The 21505-nt window shown below is 41.9% G+C and overlaps 1 protein-coding gene across 2 annotated transcripts in view; it reads right to left on the reverse strand.

Annotated features, from left to right (window-relative positions):
- Positions 1-21505, reverse strand: part of ITGA1 (integrin subunit alpha 1) — an 89849-nt gene that overhangs the window by 37754 nt on the left and 30590 nt on the right. For both annotated transcript variants that reach the window (XM_072136252.1, XM_072136259.1), the window contains exons 2-9: positions 21162-21282; positions 20018-20124; positions 18530-18618; positions 17833-17947; positions 17622-17749; positions 16332-16480; positions 7055-7205; positions 5617-5782 (exon numbers count right to left, since the gene is read on the reverse strand). In XM_072136252.1, coding sequence (XP_071992353.1) covers positions 5617-5782; positions 7055-7205; positions 16332-16480; positions 17622-17749; positions 17833-17947; positions 18530-18618; positions 20018-20124; positions 21162-21282 — 1026 coding nt within the window. The remainder of the gene's footprint in view (positions 1-5616; positions 5783-7054; positions 7206-16331; positions 16481-17621; positions 17750-17832; positions 17948-18529; positions 18619-20017; positions 20125-21161; positions 21283-21505) is intronic.

The following is a 21505-nucleotide window of genomic DNA, read 5'->3' on the forward strand; positions in this document are numbered from 1 at the left end:
ATACATGGATCTTTGGAAACCACAGAAACCACATCATTTCCTTAAAATGTAGCTATGTTAACCCACTGCTACTTTTTTAAAAAATATATATATATATATTTTTTAAAATTTTGTTATTATTCAACATCCAGCACATACAAAATTGCTATTAACATGTTAACCATCAATACAAGTTTCCTTTTTACAGGCTAGGAAATGAACACAGTGGGGCACTTTAGGCTTATTTACTAAGGGTCCGCGGATCGCATTTCCGTTTTTTCGTTGGACTTCCTGATATTTTCGGGATTTGTGCCACTGTGACAGGCATTCAGCAGGAGATTGTGTTTGTCGCACGTGATCAGATTATGGCGTTGCGGCGCAGGCTTTCATGCAACAGAAATCGGGGGGGGGGGGGGGCGTTGGATGATCCGACTGATTCAGACTGAACGCAGGATTTAAGATTCAAATTAGGTTAACTCTGTCAGACCTGAGCGGGGAAGCGACACATGCAGGATATCGGGTGCACGATCTTAGTGAATCGCGGCGCGTTGCTTTATCGTCGGACAATGCACTTTCAGGAACTCCTCCGGACCGGGTAAGTAAATGTGCCCCATTTACTTACCTGTCCGATGGAGTTCACTAAAAGTGCTTTGTCCGACGATAAAGCAACGCGCCGCGATTCACTAAGATCGTGTGCGATCTTAGTGAAGAGCCCAATTACTTATAAAAACTAAATGAAGTATATAAAACACAAAAAACACACAAAAATGCCTATTTTAATGAGTTCTTTTCTCATGAATTTCTTATGTGTAATCCATACCGAGAAGAAGTTAGTCTCCTCCCTGGTATTGAATATGAGAAATCCCTTTATGGTTTTCTCCAAAAATGTTAGATGTTCGTTATTAGACAAAACTGAAGTGTTAGCTCTCCATACGAAATCATTTATGTTTGATAGTTGATCAGATATTGTTAAAGTGATAGGTACATGGTCGGACCATTGTATGGATCCGTTTGCGGTTTGTTCGGCTCTGTCTAATAGATTTTTACTCACTATGAACATATCTATTCTTGAGTAAGTGCCGTCTCTATGTGAATAGAAAGTAAAATCTTTCTCTGATACATGTTGTATCCACCACACATCAAATAACTCATTGTTCCATAGCCAGGTGTTCCATTGCCAGCAAAAATTCCCTTCTGGGAGATTTCGTAGTTGTGTCTAGTTCAAACTGGTTGGTAGTATTAAAGTCACCGCGCCAAATTATTTCTCCTTGCTTATGTTTATTCACCCGTTTAAGAAGTTTCCTCAAGACCTGTGTTTGGGGCCTATCCATTAACTATAGTGTAAGGGAGGTTATTTATGAGACATGTGATATTAATATAATGACTCTGGGGGTCTATGACTTGGTGGAGGAGTGTCACTGCTATTGTGGATCGGAAGCCTACCAACACACCTCTTGTTTTGTGAGTAGGAGGATTTGATCATTGTGGGGAATTGAGGATTCGAAATTGTGGGTTTTTGTTTCTTGAGTGCAGAATATATCCACTTTGTTTTTGGACCTCCTTACATAGAAGTGATCTCTTGTAGGGACTGTTAAGTACTTTTGCATTTAGGGACATTATTTTTATCCCCATTTGAATTGTACGGGGTGGAGCATTATATTGGCTGGCCCTAAGTGGAGGACCTGTGATTTGGATCTATTAGTGACTGAAATATTTTTTGTGTTTGCGTTTGAAAAGAAAACATAAAAAGTAATAATGTAGATTTTTTAGTACTTGCAATGTGGATACGTGACAGGGAAGCTCACACAACTGTCCGTATCATCATCCTATGCAGGTTCCAGCACGCGTAGGATCTTTCGGACAGATTTTTGTATGCCATTCTGGGTCTAGCCTTCTTGGTTCCTGTCTTTCTTGCAGGGGAAGTGTTTCTTCGTAGTGTATTCCCCACTTTTTCAATATGGTGTAACCTTCCATGATATTTTTATTGAGATTATATTATTTTGGTGTTTTACCAAGATCTTGGTTGGAAAATCCCATCTGTATGGAGTGTTGTTTTTTTCTCAAAGCCGTTGTTATTGGGGCTAACTCTGTTCTTGCTTGAAGTCTTGCTGCTGAGAGGTCTACAGAATATATATAGCTTGATGGAGGACTTGTACAGGACTGGTACAGTTTGTAAGGCCATTAGCTGCTCTTTAACATGGAAAAGGGTAAATCTGATGAGAACATCTCGGGGAATGGTATCTGGCAGAGAGCTTGGCTTTGGGACCCTATGAGCCCGGTCTATGCTTTAATCATAGTCCCCCAAGTCTGATAATATTGTTTTGGTGAGGTTTTTGCACATAACTGTGTAAATGGATACCCTGGACTATTTCTGGAATACCTCTCAGTTTCACGTTGTTCCTCCTGTCTCTGTCTTTGGAGTCAACCAATTTAGCTTGTATGGTAGTCACTTTTTCTTCAATATCATTGTGTGAGTCTACTAACTCATTGTGGGAATTTGTGAGAGATGCCATTTTTTCATCCACATGTGACATCCTCTCACCCAGACTGTTTCCAAATATTGTAGTGGGGTAATGAGTTTGGAGTAGTTTTTTCTGCAGAGATAACTTAAAAGCTTCCAACATAGCTTCTAGTTTGGTCTCAGAGACTGTTTTCTCAAATGCTTGAAATAAGACAAAGCTGTCAGGTGTTGTTAGTGTTTGCGGCTCTAAGTATGCTGACTGGCTTGCTTCTGATTCAATATATGTGCCATGTTTACGGATTTCGTTTTTCACTGGGATTATGCCCGGGGTGTTTGAGACACTATTTCCCCTCTGTGATGAGGTTTCTGTAGCATTTGAGCTCTCCTGTAGCTGCAGTTGGTGAGGGAGCATGCTACAATCCTCTTCCACATGTGCAGGAGAAGCTGGACGGAGCTCCCTGTTCACGCTGCCACCTTAGTCGTCAGCCAAGCTACGCCCCACTTTTTGCTACCTTGAAAGGCCCTAAGCATGACTTCCAAGAAGCCTAATGACATGATGCGGGATTAAAACCAAACCAGTATATCTATTCCAGAAGGAACAGATTCCAACTGTAGACAGTGCTGTGTTGAACTGGTTGGGTCAGGAAGTAAGAGTAAGAGTCAATTTTGTTTCAAACCTAGTGTTGCTATAAAGTGTGCAATAAAGCGTTGCAAAGTAGTGCTGCAATAAAGTCAATGCAAAGCAGATGTTCCCACACAGTCTTAATCCTCATGCACACAAACGTTTTTGGCCGTGAGCGAAAGGCCACCATAGACTTGTGCAACACCCCTGCCAATGTGCAGACAGAGGAGTGTTTGCGAATAAGCCCCTTTGTTTGTGTCTCCCCAGTAGGTGAGCCTGCACAACTCACTTCAGGGATAATACAGCTATCCAGAGGTAATTAGCAGCGGTAGATTCTGCCTGGACAGGAAGGGGCCAGTCCTCTTGGAATCCAGCTCTCTTACTAGATAGAGAGATATCTTAGAGCACATTCTCTTACTACAGGCCTACTAGGCCTCATCTCTTAATATAGAGCACAGCCTATAGTGCACCACTAGCACAGACACACAGAACACCCAGGACAAAACTGCAGCTTCCAGTATTGGACACAGCTACCTTCCAGCCTGCACCTACTACCAGGCTGGTGAATCTACTCCTGAGGATCACTCTCCATGACCACTCCAGTAATCCGGAATTCCTCCATCAATCCGGCATCTGTAACCAGATCGTTTGGCTCGTTGCCTGCAGTTGTTCCAATAAAGAAACGTGAGTTACTTTTGTACAACGTTCCCTCCGTCTGTTCCCTAAGTACGGCTGCAACACCAAGGGTTTCCCCATTCATTACTCAGGGACTCACACTATGGACATTAAAGGGGTTGCCCCAGAGAGATTCAAGTATATCAGCCTCTTCCTCTACATTTTCTTGCACACAACACCTGCTGGAGACCTGCCAGGCTGTAGGACAGCCCTCCGGTCCCCATACCAAGCACCGTGACCACAGGCCGCAACTGCCAGCCACTCCAGTATTCTGGCCCCTGGCTGTCTCCAAGCCCCCAAGAAAAGGCTAGGCCCTGGTGGGAGAATATTATGTATGGCCAGACTGAGTTGAAGCACAGTGGATGCACCATGTGCTACTGCACCATGACTGTGCTGAGCAGCCCATAATATCAAGAACCCTATTCCGACCTACAATGCGGCCATACATTACCTATGGATATCCACTCCACTGGTGTTTACTGGCGGAAACGGGCGAAATTAGGCCGATACAATTATTTACTTAAGCAGAGATGTGAAAGGAGGTGACGGTTCCTATTTAAATAATTGCCAAATAGTATAATATACTAATTAAGTTTTTTCCTGATGAATTTAACATAAGAAAAATAAGTGTCAGATATTAAGAACATGAGAGTCACTTATTCTATCATATAAATGATACAGCATGGACCAGTGGCTTAAAGAGAACTTGTCATCAGAAATTGGCCTCATAAACCACTAGCAGTATGTTATCAAGCAGCTGAGCAGCTTCTAGATGATGTCTTTTCCATGGCCCAGTGTGGTGGCATCATCCAGAAAATCAACTTTGAGGTGGGATGTAAAGCTTTCCCTGCCTTAAAATGCCCCGTTCACTCTAATTGATAGCCCTACTTCCAGGGAAATCATTGAAATGATCTCCTGAAGTCCAGTGCCTAAGGAGGTGTTCAGAGGCAGGGAGAGCTTGCCTTCAGTGTTAAATTCTCCACCTCCCTGACTTTATACATCTAACTTACATCTAACTTCAAAGTTGATTTTCTGGGTGATGTCAGTACACCGAGGCATGAGAGAAACATGATCTAGAAGATGTTCAACTGCTTGACAATATACTACTAGTGGTTTATTAGGCCAATTTCTGATGACAGGTTCCCTTTATGATTGACATAAATACACTGTCATACCGTAAGTTCATTGCCTTGGAGATGTATTATAGGATATATATACATTTATATACATCCAGTATTTATTTCCTTTCTGGAACTGAACTTCCCAGGACCTTCTCTTCTCTCCTTCCTGCCCCAAACATCTTCCTAATTCCTCAACAAACCACTGGAGAGTAAAGAGTGAGTAAAGATGTAAGCAAATCTACCATCCATATTAAATGATGATCCTTATGTCAGTCCTGGAAACACCATATACTGTCATTTATTCTCAAAATTGTTGTGATGTTAAATGTGCAACATGATTTGTGGTGAAATTGGCAAAATGCTCACATAGTAATTTCTTAAATAGATACACAAATTATATGTACAGATAGATAATAAATAGATATGTAGATGATAGATAGATAAAATATGGCACAATGAGAGAACTCTAACAGTAAATTGAAAAATGGTGGGTGATCGCTATTCAGGACCAGCCATGAGGTACTCCAAAAATAGTAACCAAGAAATGATAACAGCGCTCCAAAAATAGCAGTGTCACACTCGGGATCTATGAGTAAGTGTCCCTGGTTTATCTTGATGGATTTTGATGGTTGGTTTACTTTAGTTTAGAATAAAAGTATATTTCCCACAATGCAACACTAATAAATACCATGGTAGTAGAAAATAAATTGCCTAATCAATGACTAATCGTATCACTACAATATCCCTCCTATCATTACCTTCTAGGGCAAATATCCTTTCCCCCAGGGACTCCACAATGGTGGACAGGGCCAGCTCTTCCGAGACGTTGAAGAAGTGTTTCTCTTTCGGCTCGCTTGCGATGGACATTATCTCGTTGACCAGCTTCTCTGTACTGATGTTACCTCTATTGTAGCTCCCAAGAATCTAAGATGATAAATTCAGAACTAGGTAAAATGCACATTGGTTTGTCTACATAAACCGATAAGACAAAGGTTTGCTATCACAATACAACCATAATAAGCTTGATAGAGCTAAATCACATGGAGGTGTAGCGGGACGTCCAGTGTGGTTGAAAAGGCTCTGCTCCAAATATGTCCGGTTACTTACAGTCCTCAATCCCTACTCCTGTGTCCTTTAGTCCTCTGCTCTCAAAGGCCAACTATTTGAAATGTAAAGGGCCACAGTAAGAATATCCCTAGCCAATCTCATATGTCCTAAAGTGATTTTTGTCCAGTGAAGGTGTCCTGATTTGTTACTGACTCTCCCATATTTCAGTCCCTTGGTACTACGACTATGATCTTGTATTCTGACCCCTTGCTCTCCTGTGTTTCTGTGATGTCTTTGGACAGTCCCCACTTCTGATTTGGTTCCCTTGACCATTGGCCTTCCAATAGACTATGCAAGAACGCTGCCTGCCCTGACCTTAGCTTTCTACTGACTATTCTCTCTCTGGCCATTTGGTAAATTGTGCGAGCAATTCTTGACCTGACTTGCTCCAGCAGGACAGTCCCAGATTTCGGAGGATGTATAACTCCCTTCCACATCATTAGGCCTCCACATCATTAGGCCTCTGTGTGCGGCTGAGGTTGGCATGAGTGACGTAATGGCGTCACCTATCAGCTTAACATACAGCAGCAGCTGAGAAGCAAGTGCTGCTGTTGCTGGGAAAGGTAAGTATCTTTTATTATTATTAATATGAAATAGAAGATGGGGGGCACATTATGAAGGGTATTATAAGTGGGGTAAGTGGGTTAATTAAAAGGGCTTCCTTTAAGTGGAGGACCAAAAGTAAAGAGGACATTAGATGTAAGGAGGAGGGCAGAGAAAAGGGGAATTATATGTTGGTGGTCAGTTATAGGGGCATTATATAAGGAGTCCACATTAGGGACTCCACAATATACAATATGGGCATTATACTATGTGAGGGCTGGCAAAGGGTAGAAGGAATTATACTTGGGGTGGGGCAAATGTCTATGACTTAAAATATAAAAATGTATCCTAAAAAATGTCCCTCTTTCTCCATTTCACTAGCAGGAAGATGTCTTTAGGTATTCCAAGGACAGTCCAGATTACTTTATATGGGTGTAAGGATGAGAACTAAGAAGGGATCTTTAACAACAACCTCCGGAGTAGGCCAAAATCTTACTGGTTAGCAGACACAGTGGTCGTTGGCCATTATAGAGGTAAAATACTTACAGCAATGGCGTATGTTTCAATCCCATCGCGTTCACATTCATCTGTGACTTTTTTCAAGCGATAACCATCATGAGATTCTCCATCCGTCACCACCACCATGACTTTCTTTACTCCTCTCCGAGCTCCTCTAGATTCACTAAATGCTTCTTTTCTAAAACATAAAATGATAAAAATTACTTAATTGATACGTTCAGTGTTTTAAATTTTCCCATTTATGTAGAGGAGTATGTTTTTTTTTTTTTGTGTATTTCGACATATGAAAAATACGGTTCAGTTTCCTTCTCTCAGATCCGCAAGTCCATCAATAAACCAATTCCGTAAGTACAGCGGGTCTCTGACCTAAGAACATCCGACTTACAGATGACCTATATCTCTCTGCCTACTGTGACCTCTGGGGAAGTTCTCTGGATTTTGGTAATTTACTGAACTTTAACCCCAGGCTGCAATGGTCAACATAAGAGTTATCATTGGTGTTTGTAATGAAGCTTCATTAATAATTCTTATTCCCATAACAGCTCAAAATTGTGAAACTAATTGTCATAAAAACAAAAATATAATTGCCTGGAGTTAGGCATACAGAATATACCAGGTTCAACTTGAAAAGTGTAACTGTAAAGCTATAGTGATTTTACCAAATTATTATATGTGGTTCCCCCTTTGATGCCAACTTTGTGCTGCTTGTCCTTTTCTTTCCCAAGTTCTGGCATTTTCTGTTCTGAAAGTGTTTGACAAAAATCTTTCTCACTAAAAGTGAAGGGGCGGAGACTAATGTCTGTCAGTCTGTGCCCTCAGGCTGAGTCCAGTTAGCTTGCCCACAGAGTACATGATGCCTTGTGTTCTCTCTCAAAGTAATTTAGCATAAATTCCATTTAGTTTCCCACATGTAAATCCACTGAAAACTGCACAGTGCACATACAGGATGTATATGGTGACTGCCTGGCAGCTTCCATCACATGGAGGAGCAGGGGATATGTACAGTACATACAGGATGTATATGGTGACAGCCTATTAGCTTCCATCACATGGAGGAGCAGGGAACATGTACAGTGCACGTACAGGATGTATATGGTGACAGCCTGGTAGCTTCCATCACATGGAGGAGCAGGGGACATGTACAGTGCACATACAGGATGTATATGGTGACAGCCTGGCAGCTTCCATCTCACGGAGGAGCAAGGAACATGTAATAAGTGGAAAAAATCATAAGTACACAAAGTCTATAGCCTGTGCTGTGTGAGCACTAAGGGTTAATAGCTTATCTGCACAGATTTGATACTGCCATGGCATGGTGGGGAAAGGGAGCAGCATAAGGACAGGAGACACACAGAGAAACTTCTGTAGAATCACAGACTGGGATGGAGGAACTGATAGGGAACAGGGAGATCTTGTACCTCACTATTCTGTTCAGGAGACACCTGCATTCACAGCACACTTCTAGCTCTGCTACATTCACTGACACATGACCTCCTGCCCTGTGAGCAGGGAGCAGCAGCTCCTCTCCTCCCAGGAAACCCACATAAAGAAAGTTGTTGGTTTATCAGCACCTAGAGAGGAGGCAGCCATTACAACAATGAGGTAATATGAGGGCTATAGCAAAGAAACTACTGGATATAGGTAACAAAGATAATAGGCAAAGTTGTTTTACATTCCAAGAGCTATTGATTTGTGAAAAATAAACAACCTTTACAGTTCCTCTTTAAGATCAAACATACATCTATCCTGTAAATAACTCAAGGACTGCCATTCTCTGTGCAGTGGCTGGCCCCAGGAACAGAAACAGATGTTGTTGGGGTTTGGGGGAGCAACTGATCTCATATTCAGACCTATCCACACCCCAATGTTGATAAGCAGTTCTAACTGGTATTTTTTTTTCATATGGGCAAAGTGAATGTTTATTTTACATATTTTTTCCCCATTTTATGGCATTCTGCACAAAAAATTACACAGAATATTTATCAGGGCCCTGAAATAATCCCAATTCCTTCGGAACCGCTAAAAATTGGGATTATTTCCCCCTTTACGGCATGGAAATTTACTATAGCCTGTGCCAGTTCAGGCTTGAATGGCAGAGGACCTGGGACTTCATCAGGCACTGCCATACTTAGTGCCAGCGTATGATAAATTCCCCCCTCAAAGTATAATTATGGGCTCTTTAAAGGCTGTACTGTCCTATTTTAAAAACTCAATTTACAATTTACATTTTTTTCAGTGATTACGGTAAGAGTCCACCCCTTAAAAAAAATGAAGTTTCTCAAATAGTTTTGACTTTTTTCTTAGCTGAATTCTTTTTCAAGTGTCTCGTTTTTCTACATCCCCTTTCTATTGCGTAAAAACGACTTCCTTAAAGAGTTGCTGCTGTGTTGTCTTAATCTCTTTCCGGGCTTTTCCATTTTTGTATTTCCGTTTTTTGGTTTCCCTCTTTCCACAAGCCATATCTTTTTTATGTTTTCATAAACAGAGATATATGAGTTTTCATTATCTGTGGGAGAAAATGTACTTTCTAGTGGAACTATTTTATGTGTTGTTCTTTGTATAGGAAAAAAATGTGGTAGAATTGCCACAAAAAACACACTTTCCGCCATATTCCGGTGCAGTCCAAATAACACCTCTTCTTTATTGAGTGGGTCAGTACAATCACGGAGATACCAAATTTTATAGGTTTTATTGAATAAAAATATACTGTATATACTTGAGTATAAGCCGACCCAAGTATAAACCGAGGCCCCTAATTTTACCACAAAAACCTGGTAAAACCTATATTTTTTTTTTACTTGAGTATAAGCCGAGTTTGGGTTTTTAGCACATTTTTTTGTGCTGAATAACTAGGCTTATACTCGAGTATATAGGGTAAATGATTGGTCTACATTTTTTTTCTAGTTTCGATATATATTTTTTATCGGTGTCATTGTTTGGGGGACAGCTGATGTTTCATTAATACCATTTTGCGGATTTTATAATTTTTTATCACTTTGTAAAGAAGTGTTAGGTGCTGCTGTAAGGTTCGACTGGGGGACCTGCTGCGATCGGTACTAGCACCAACCACAGCAGTTACCAGCCTGTGTCAGCCATGTAATACATATATAATCGCACAGCCGGAAGGAAGTGGTTGAATAAAATTCAATTAAAAAAAAAAAATGGGCCTTAGAAATGTAGAACATAATCCTCTAAAATTTAATAACACTTCCTTATTTGTTTCTTTTTCTGTCGCATCCTGTCAAGATACATATAACAATGGCATGTATAAGTGATAATACAGGAACTTAAAGTGGTTGCCCACTAAATTCCAGCAAATAATTACTATTGTTTGTGCAATGAAAGGTGATACAATTTTTCTGTATCAATTCATCACCGTTTTACTTGCTGTCGTTCTCTAGGAAGCTTCATTGTTTACTGTCTGTATATAAACCCCTCCCCGGTCATGTCACACAGATGCACGGCTTGTTATATCCCTGGTCATGTGATGTCACACAGGTGCACAGATCGTTATACCCCTGGTCATGTGATGTTATACAGGCGCACAGCTCGTTATAGCCAAGGAAAACGAAATAACGGCTCAGCCAAGCTCCAGGCAATGCGTTTGTGGTCATTTATTCTTGCATAAGAAATTACAACATCCACATTGTGGGGAAACAGCGACAGCTTACGCGTTTCGGGCGGATTCACTGTCCTTAGTCATAGCTATATCCCTGGTCATGTGATATCACACAGATGCACCGCTAGTTATATCCGTGGTCATGTAATGTCACACAGGCGCACGGTTTGTTATTACACACAGCTTTCAATACTCTCTGTGCTATAATGAGTCATATTATATTCCTGTGTGACACCACATGACCAGAGATATAATGAGCCATGCACAGGGGCGTAACTTGAGGGGGTGCAGAGGTTGCGGTAGACCAGGGCCCAAGAGGTCTAGGGGGCCCTTATGGTGTCACTTTCCCATATGAGAAGACTATTATTATAAACCATACATTATACCTGGGGCCCATCAGCTTCTAGTTACGCCACTGGCCATGCACCTGTCTGACGTCACATGACCAGGGACCGGGTTTTATCCACAGGAAGTAAATGGTCTTCCACTGACTAAACTCTCTTCTCTATGTTCTACTCTTAATGTAGCAGCCAGCATTCAATTCACATTAACCCACCTCATCTACAAAGCTCTGCATGATCCTTCACTTCCCTACCTCTCCTCTCTCATCTCAGTCTATCGTCCAACCCGTGCTCTTCCATCTTCCAGTGATCTTAGGTTAACCTCTACCTTACATCAAACCTCCCACTCACGTCTCCAGGACTTCTCCAGAGCTGCACCTGTTCTCTGGAATGCCCTACCCTGGAGTAATACTGAATCTCCAAGGCAAGCTCTTAATAAGAATCTCTTTAGGCAAAACTGTCACACTACCTACCTGCAAGTAACTTTCATTCTCATATCACTAACCAACCCTATGTACTCCTCCCATCTCTGTAATCCCATCAAACAGGTTACTTTGCAGACCAATGCAGTCTGGTTTGTGTACCTGTAGCTAATGACAGGTGACTGGTTCATTCTGCATTATTCATTTATTTATTCTGATCCCTTAGAAGGAAAGCCTGGACCATTGTACAAGCTTTTATACCTTCTGTGTTACCCTGTTCCTCATAGATTGTAAGCTCTTGTGTGCGATGTAATAACTCTGTAATGTCTCATTTTATTAGTTTTTGTCCCCTATGATGTGTAAAGTGCTGCGGAATATGATGGTGCTATACAAATAAAGATCTATTGTTATTATTAATATTTCACATAAAAAGGATAATTTGATCACATTTTATTTCATTTATTTGAAAGTAAGGAGATCAAAAAGATCACGAGAGCTGTAATTGGCTCCAAATGGGATAAGCTTTGGATATGATCTGTCCCTTTACTGTGTCTGAGATTAAAGAGTAACTAAACCTTTGAAACATTTCATAAATGATAATAGTAGGTGATAATAATAAGCTTTTAATGTACTTCATTAAAGGATTTGTACCACCAGGATGAAGCATTGTAAACCAAGCACACTTACATACTGGTGTGTGCCCCCTCTGTGAGGATCTGCTCTTCCTTTCCAAAAAAAAGCAATTCAAAATCATGCAAATGAGCCTGAGTGGCTCTGGCCTCTATTGGTGTTCATGGAGTTTGGAGCCCCTCAGGCTCATTTGCATAATCATGAAAGACTTTTTTTTCCTTAACAACAAAGGCATTTACATTTAGGGGTGTGTCATTTTTTTGTTTCTTTCTCCTGCAGTGAGCAGTGTATCTATAATACTTGTGAGGCCTGTACATCAGACAGATAAGGAGGCTAAATATTAACTCCTTACATAGCTAGAGAATATTAGACTATCCACCGTTTGTCTGTAAAGAGTTCTGTCATTAGACACTTTATCGGGTTCCTTTATCTCTCAGCTGTCAGTGGATACAGGACAGAAAGCTGATTTACGCAAACTGCTTAAAAAGGACCTGTGACCCCATTATTAGCAGTGTTACACTGCTAGCTTTATCGGAACCCTCCTACAAGGATATAGACAATTGCATGCAACCACATCTTCCTTGTAGTTATTCGTGAAGGGGCAAATGGTAACTTTTTGGATAGAACGAGGTTTTGCTTGAGGTGTTTCCTGCATCAGTTTGTTTCAGGGGCTCAGGTTTTTCCATTAGTAGAAGTGTGTGTAGAAGAGCATTACTAGCTAATATATATTGTTTAATAAGCGGAGTATGTCGTTCTCCAGTCTGGATAACCTCATCTCTAAAACCTGAAGATAATTCCATTAAGAAGCCTTACATTCCATGATGACAGAACATATAGAAAGCATCATAACTCAATGGGGGCTCGTAGGCACGGTACGCTTCCATATTCGGAGATGTGTTCAAGGATCCACCAACAACAGAGTAAGGAAATATCTATAGTCAGAACGGATTACAGTTTTTGAAAGAGGAAGGAATAAGAACATTTGCTATTATTTTAACATGTTATTTGTTTAGGTTACAATATGTTTTCAGAAGAATTATGGTGTCCTTCATGTGATACAATCAGCTTTACATTTATTCCGATATGCAGCTTTGACAGCTATGGACATTTATGACATGACATGAAGTTCCTGCTCCCCAATATAGATTCTGTTCCCGGTTCCCCAATTAGTATATTGCTGCTTGTCATGCTCCAGGGGTAGTGGACCCACTGGACCACCGCGGACAATGACATAAGCCGATACCTGGGACTGCCGCAAAGCGGGTTGGACTTGCTGAGGTGTGGTACGACCAGGCCGTTCCACGTGTGCAACTCTGTGGTGGCAGCCAAGGCGAGGTACAGAGTCAGAAGGCAAGTTCATGGTCGGGGACAGGCAGGAGGTCAAGAAAGGTTCAGAGGCAGAGCAGAAGGTCAGGGCTGCCAGCGGAGGAGCGTAAACGGGTCACAATATACAGCTCCAGGGTCTCAATATACAGATATATGCCAAGGACACAAGCTTTCTCTACGGCATATAGCACAAAGATCTGGCAGGGAATGCTGGAAGACGCCTGGTTTTAACCGTTTCCTGGCGCTTTAAATCCTCTGAAGCCGGTGCACGCGCGCCCTAGGAGGCAAAGACGCGTGAGCATGGGAGTCAGGAACAGGGACAGGTGAGTGAGCATATCACAGGGTCAAGGGTGAGCATGTTATGGGTATCGTAAAGCTTCAGGGACCAGGTATGACTGAACTTTCCGCACTGGTGGCGGTCATCCTCTATCCATAAAGTACGGATGAGGATGAGCTGATTGTGTCATTGTGTTTCACTGTGATGTTACTAATGTGAACACTGCTTTATATTTGCTGGCTAACTTGATTGTTTTTGCACCACATTCATCATTGTCCTGAAAATTCTGCTCTGGTTAACCTGGAGAGTTCCTCTCCAATCAATTTCCAGACTGGGACTATGGTTTCCCATATAAGCTCCTCCTGATCTGTAGTCATCGTCTGGTATAGATGTTTCTTAGAAAGTTCACAATTATCCTGTGTTCATGATTTCTGTCACCTAGTATTCTGACTTTAGGTTTATGTTTAGACTATTCTCTGCTCTTGAGAGTTGTACTGCATTTCCCCTTTGTTGTGACCTAGCTCTGGAGACTACCCTTCTGTGTTTGTTTGTGTTATCCTCATCTCCATATTTTGCACTTAGAAACTTTTTCAGGTTTTTTGCCCACCACCTTGGTTGGGTTTGAGAATAGGATGGGAAAATTGGAAAGGGAGTTTTAGGCCATGGCCACTCTGTCTTTGTCTTTGCCACCTGCCTGTTCCCAGATCAAGCCTTACAGCACCTTTTCCAATTAATTTCGAATTATCTAAGAGCTACATAGATGCAAATCCTAAGTCTGGGGCCACCGTTATCTTAAAAGAAGGATCCATTCCCCACTGATTTGCAGCTGGTAGTGGAGAGTTGCTCACCAATGCACCCATTATCAGTAGGTTTACTCCCTGCTTGTAACAACCCTAAATAGCAAACACACAGAAGGGGTGCAAAGCAATCCTTTAATTTATATCCAGAGTATGCACAAGATGAAAATTATCTATGCACACCTAAATACTTTAAAATACTAATAAATCAATTTTATTAACTCATAGCCACAAGACAAACAGACAATTACAATCCATATATGTAATATAAAAGTTCCTGGCTATACAATAAATATATGCCACACAGCATTTGTCTTGTAAATGTAAACCTGTCCATGGCTTTGTAGCATGTTCACAGTAATATAGTATGTATGGTTGGAAAAAGAATCAAGTCCATCGAGTCCAACCTTTAAGAGTTAAACGCATGTTTATCCCCATAACCTGGGATATTTTTGCTTTCCAGAAAGTCTTCCAGGCCTCTCTTTATCATGTACATAGAGTCCGCCATAACAACCGCCTGCGGTAGAGAGTTCCATAGTCTCACTGCTCTTACAGTAAAGAATCTCTGTCTATTACAGAACCTCCTCTCCTCTAGGTGTAGAGGATGTCCCCTGTCTATGGTGATGGTAGAACTGCCTTTACTCTAGGTGTAGAGGATGCCCCCTGTCTATGGTGATGGTAGATCCACCTCTCCTCTAGGTGTAGAGGATGCCCTCTGTCTATGGTGATGGTAGAACTGCCTTTACTCTAGGTGTAGAGGATGCCCCCTGTCTATGGTGATGGTAGAACTGCCTCTCCTCTAGGTGTAGAGGATGCCCCCTGTCTATGGTAATGGTGGAACCACCTCTCCTCTAGGTGTAGAGAATGTTCCCTGTCTATAGTGATGGTAGAACCACCTCTCCTCTAGGTGTAGAGGATGCCCTCTGTCTATGGTGATGGTAGAACCACCTCTGCTCTAGGTGTAGAGGATGCCGTCTGTCTATGGTGATGGTAGAACCGCCTCTCCTCTAGGTGTAGAGGATGCGCCCTGTCTATGGTGATGATAGAACCTCCTCTCCTCTAGGTGTAGAGGATGCCCCCTGTCTATGCTGATGGTGGAACCACCTCTCCTAGAGGTGTAGAGGATGCCCCTGTCTATGCTGACAGTGGAACCACCTCTCCTCTAGGTGGAGAGGATGCCCGTGTCTATTGTGATGGTAGAACCACCTCTCTTCTAGGTGTAGAGGATGCCCCCTGTCTATAGTAAGAGTAGACCTGCCTCTTCTCTAGGTATAGATGATGCCCCTTTGTCCTGGTCACCGGCCTAGGTATAATAAATCTTTGGAGAGATCCTTGTACAGCCCATTCAGGTATTGAGGTTTCCCTCATGAGCTAATCCCCCCATTCCCCTAAAAATCTTGGTTGTTCTCCTCTGCACCTTTTCCATTTCTACTATGTCCTTTTTATACACTAATGCCCAAAACTGTACCAGTGATTTTTATAAGGGCAAAACTATGTTCTTATCTTGAAAATTTATTCCTCTATTGATACATCCCATAATTTTGGCCCTTTTCTTGTGTTCCTCAGAGGGCCCACACTCTCCATTTTTAGTTTCTTAGCATTTATATACTTAAAATAATGTAGGATTATTTTTACTTTCCTTAGCAAAATTTCTCTCAGTGTCCATTTTTCCTCCCTTTCTCTGTTTTATACAGAATTTATTTTTCTCTCTATAATCCTGTAACGTCTCATCGCTACCTTCTTGTTTTAGCAGCCTAAACGCCTTATCCTTCTTGTTTATAGCTCATCTTTATTGCAATATTACATTTAAACTAACCTCAAAATTGACAGGTGTTCAATCCTTACATTAAAAAAAACCAAAAAAAAAAACCTGCTCACCCTTGTATACATACCTCGCCGTTTCAATGCCAAGAGCTGTCATTGTCATAGACCCTCCTCTTTGTTTTATCTTGCTTGCCATTCGTAAGACACTCTCCGTAGAAGAATGAGTGTTCAAGTTAAACTCATGAGTTACATTTTCTCCATATTGCACTATGGACACCTACAATAATTACAAAGCCATGAAACTATTTTGAGAAGAATAGAAGCTGACAAAAGTAGGATAAATTTGTGGTCTGGGCAAGATCAAAGTTCTGTTTTTGTGTCAGACAACATGTTTTGGACCCACTGTGCCATAAACCGGTTTAATTTTGGTGTAACCTCTAATGGAGTGGCTTCCCTAGGTTCTTCCATTTAACTCCTACACTTCACTGCAGGGAGATGATCAGTTCTCTACTTGAGGATATAAGTCTAATGTAGGCAATGACTGGTCTAGATCCAAGATACTAGTAAAGGAACAATCAGTAAAACAAAACAGTCAGGAAGAATTAGTCAATGAGACAAGGGTGTTAGGCCTCCTGCACACAATTATTTTTTTCCTATGGCCACAAAATATGAAACGCTAAAAAAGTTGATGCAACACCTTAAAATGCTCAGGTACTTTTCTATGGGGGAAGGTGCCTTATATAACTGGGAGGTGAAGAGCAGGGCCGGCTCCGGGTTTAAGTAGGTAACTGGATGACAGAGCCTTAAAGTGGGCCCTTTGTGGGCCGCCCTCCAGTAGCCACCCCAGCCTAGCCACACTGCCCCCCCTCCCCCTTTAGACACACTGCCCCCCCTCCTCCCCCTGTGGACACACTGCCCCCTCCTCCCCCTGTGGACACACTTCCCCCCCTCCCCCTGTGGACACACTTCCCCCCTCCCTCTGTGGACACACTGCCCCCCCTCCTCCCCATGTGGACACTCTGCTCCCCTCCTCCTCCCCCTGTGGACACACTGCCCCCTTCCTCCTCCTCCTGTGGACACAGTGCCCCCTCTACCAACCCCATCTACCCCGCTACCAACGAGCGCAGCATACTGGCAGAAAAATAATCAAGCCAGATGGTGATCATTTGTAGCAGTGTCTTAAAGCACTGGTGAAGGGGATTGGCTGCTGACAATAAACAGCAGTGTGCACTGGCTTTCAGAACGAAGCAGAACAAGGAAAGCGGCATGGCTTTCCCTAAAATGAACAGAGAACTGCATGTTGAAAACAACCTAAATGCCAAGAGGTCCAGGATCCTGGCAGTCATGGTGTGCCAGTGTTGCAAGATATAGAGGACAGACTAACACAAATAATTTAAAAAGATAAATCCTTGTATTACCTGTGTTTGTGTCGGGTGTATAGTCATTTTTTGAAATAATTTCTGTAAAAACTCAGTTACACTGACCCAAGGGTAAACACTATTAGATCCATCAAGAACAATCACCAGGTCCAGTTGAGTGATACATTCTAGAAAGACATCATCATAATAAATAAAACTCAACATGACGGTTACGTAATATCAAGAATATTCTATAATAAATAACCCAAACCTTGTACTCCTGGAGCAATGGAGTTCAAAACCTGAAACGTTGAGCTGACGTTTGAGCAAATTCCAGTTGTGTAGTGCAAGCTCCCGCACCGGTAAGCATAGAGGGGTCCACAAGCCTTCAGAAGAATCAGAGAAGTAGATTGATGTATGAAGTACAAGTGCCCAAACCCCCAAAATACAATAATGCAGTGCATGATTATTGTCAACACTCTGTTCCCTTGGTTCTAGGATTAGGCAAGGATCCTACGGGGCAGAACATGCAATGAGAAAATTAGATAAAAGTCCTATTTCCACATCCAAATCCACCATCCTGCCTGGTGTCACTTCTTTGGTGAATTAAGAGGCGGCCCAACCTCTGTCGAAGCTCGGTCAACTCATAAGCTACCCGCACAAAATGAGGAAATGTGAGTGTGCGGTGGTAAAATTTTTTACATCTCATGTCCTCATTCACTTCTATAGGCTCATGCACACAGACGTGGATTTCACACTCCCATGTTTGAGACAAAAAGATAGAGCTTGTCCAATTCCTGCTCATATGTGCGTTCCTAATAGTCATTTTCAAAAGTCATCAGAGTGTGAACTGAGCCCACCTGTGGATGACACATGGGTGGCAAAAGTGGGACCCTTGTTTGTGTCCGAATAGCCTTAGGCACATCCCCTCCAACCCCTGGGAATATTTCACTAGGCAATTGTCTTACCATAAAACCACCTTTAGGATTGGTGACCAAAGTGGATCCCATAGTCATGTTTTCTTTCACCTCGGAAACATTCGCGATGGTTGTAAATTCTGCAACAAATTCAAAAAAACTGTAAGATTTTCCCAAAAGACCTAAAAATAATTAAAATTCAGACAAAGTGGCACCTTGCCAGGTGACTCGCCAAGTCGCAAAGGACATGTCTTCTCTTTTCCAACTTCTTCCTCAGTTCCCTCACCCCCCCTCCCTCAGTAAAGAGGAAGGGAGCATTTAGGTAGTTAAGGGAGACGTTGGCCGCGTAAAATAGTGACTCCTTGAAGAGAAATTTATGAGGGAAGGGGGAATGAGGGAGAAAACATACCGCCTTATTAAACTCCTACTTTAAAATTAAAATTGATATAATATAGATACGAGCTATAGATTTTAGGAAACCGTGAGAAGACTTTGGTGGGAACCTGTCATTAAGTTTCATAGGGAAAACCTGATGACAGATTCTCTTTTAAAAAATGCTCAGCCTTAATAAAGTTATATAACTTTATTAAATTTTTTTTGCATTCCTTTTATCACAGTTGCTATAAACTTTTTGAACTTACCTTAGCCTGTTCATAAGATTCAAAAAATATACACCTTTACACGAATTAGTGTTAAAGGGAACCTACCACCACAAATCTACCTATAAAGGTAGATCGGGTGGTAGGTGGATCAATGGGACGTGAGGATAGCCCTTTTAAGGGCTAATCCTCACGTCCCTGCACTTTTTTAGTAACTTTTATCAAACTGTTATGCTAATTTTATTATGCGGCTACTGGGGCATGGAGTAGCCGCATCTGAGGTTACACGAGGCGGCTACGCCACGCCCCGGTAGCCTCTTTTCCCCTCCTACTCACCATCTTCGGCACTCGTCCGACGATCCTTGAGTCTGCGCATGCACAGAACAGCAGGCCCGCGCCTGTGCAGCCCCGGCTTCGGAGCAGTGACCGTGCAGGCGCGGGCCTGCTGTTCTGCGCATGTGCAGACAGCAGGATCGTCGGACGAGGGCGCGCAGCTACGAGCAGCTGCGCGCCGAAGATGGTGAGTAGGAGGAGAAAAGAGGCTACCGGGGCGTGGATTAGCCGCACCATGTAACCTCAGATGCGAGTAGCTGCATCTGAGGTTACATGGTGCGGCTACTCCACGCCCCGGTAGCCGCATAATAAAATTAGCATAAAAGTTTGATAAAAGTTACTTAAAAAGGTCGGGGGCGTGAGGATTAGCCCTTAAAAGGGCTATCCTCACGTCCCATTGATCCACCTAACACCCGATCTACCTTTATAGGTAGATTTGTGGTGGTAGGTTCCCTTTAAGTCTAATAAGTAAGACTATCTTTTCCAATAGAAATTTTCTGTGACTGAAGTGGATAACACAAATCCTTATATTTCCCATGAATTTTGATTTGAGACGGAAATTCTCTTACATAAATCTATCATTGATTACTTGTAAATATTCACTTACTTGGTAAATTAACCTTTGTGCACTTTGACCCCCCATTTGCTTTACATTTATACACATCTCCTGTTCTTCGTTCTGGTTGACCCTCCAATGGTGATCCAATGAGTACCCTAAATTTATTTAATAGACAAAAATGCTAATTATATCAAAGTTGAATACTTCAAAGTGAAATTTAAAATGTTCTCCCAGATACAATGGGGGGAATTCATCATTGTCTTTTTTTGTCTATGTTTGTCGTTATTTGGCACAGTCTTGGTATAAATGCTGTTTTGCATCTTTTCATTGCACCATAGGACAGTGCAAAGTCACTTTAAAATGTGCATTATGTGCATTGACTAGGTTTGACAATGCTGAACTGAATTCATGATTTGCAATTTGGCGCACATTTTCTTTAGGTGCATGTTTTGCCGCAAAATTACTCCAGTACACCCCCTGGCGTAGAAATAGGAGAAAAAGCTAATTTATCCAGACCAATTGCTCCTAAGAGGGAGATGTGCGCCAAAAAAAGAACATTTCATGATAAACGTAAAAAACCCCCAACATTATGACATTATGACCCGGTCCTGTCACGATCTCCGTGGTACATTGTCGGATGCGGATGAAATACGGCGCGATTCACTAAGATCGTGCACCCGATATCCGGTTCACCTTCTTCTTCCCGGTGTATGTGAGTGCATGTCTTGCGAATTTTAAATCCTGTGCTTAGTCCGAATCAGTCGGGTTGTCCGAAGGCCCCCCCCCATTTGTGTCGCATGAAAGTTGGCGTGATTGCGCCAAAATCCGATGGAGTGCACCAAAAACCCCTGTTAAATGCGGCGCAAAACGGAAATAGTCAGGAAACCCGACGGAAATGCTGTGTGCGGATCCTTAGTAAACGCTTAGATAAAACAAAAATGGAATTGAACATTGACGACTAAGTCAAAGACAAATTATAATGATAAATTCCCCCCAATGTATTTACAATTATGCTAATAACACATAGAATAATTTTTAAAATTAAGGTGTGAATAGCTAATTGTGATTATTATGATGAACCAGCAATTGCATTGATGCAAAATATGCTGTTATTATCAATACATGTGGGTCATTATCTTAAAGAAATCGAGGTCATAATACCAAAACATGTGAACAATGTCAAGTCATTTACCATTTTCCTTCTTCATTTTCAAATTGCTGTACAGTGTAGCCAAACATATCCTCCACCGACCCGCTGAAGGACAGACCATTCTTCACATCCACATTAAAAGGTTGTGAGATCTTCAAAAAAGCTGCGAGAGTAACAAACCAAACATGTAAGAAATGAGGATATGTAATAATTGTAGAAATAATCCCTAATCATACCTACATCTCATTGCACCTCCCTTGTCAGTTGCACAGTTGCCTACTGATCCTGTGTCATACCTCCCTCCACACAAGATGTTTAGGGGGCAGCCTTCCAAGGTAGCCAAAAGAGGCGGCAATGTTTCCCTTATCCAATCCTGGAAAATGTAT

The sequence above is a fragment of the Engystomops pustulosus genome, chromosome 1, assembly GCF_040894005.1.
Source record: "Engystomops pustulosus chromosome 1, aEngPut4.maternal, whole genome shotgun sequence".
NCBI classification, from domain to species: domain Eukaryota; kingdom Metazoa; phylum Chordata; class Amphibia; order Anura; family Leptodactylidae; genus Engystomops; species Engystomops pustulosus.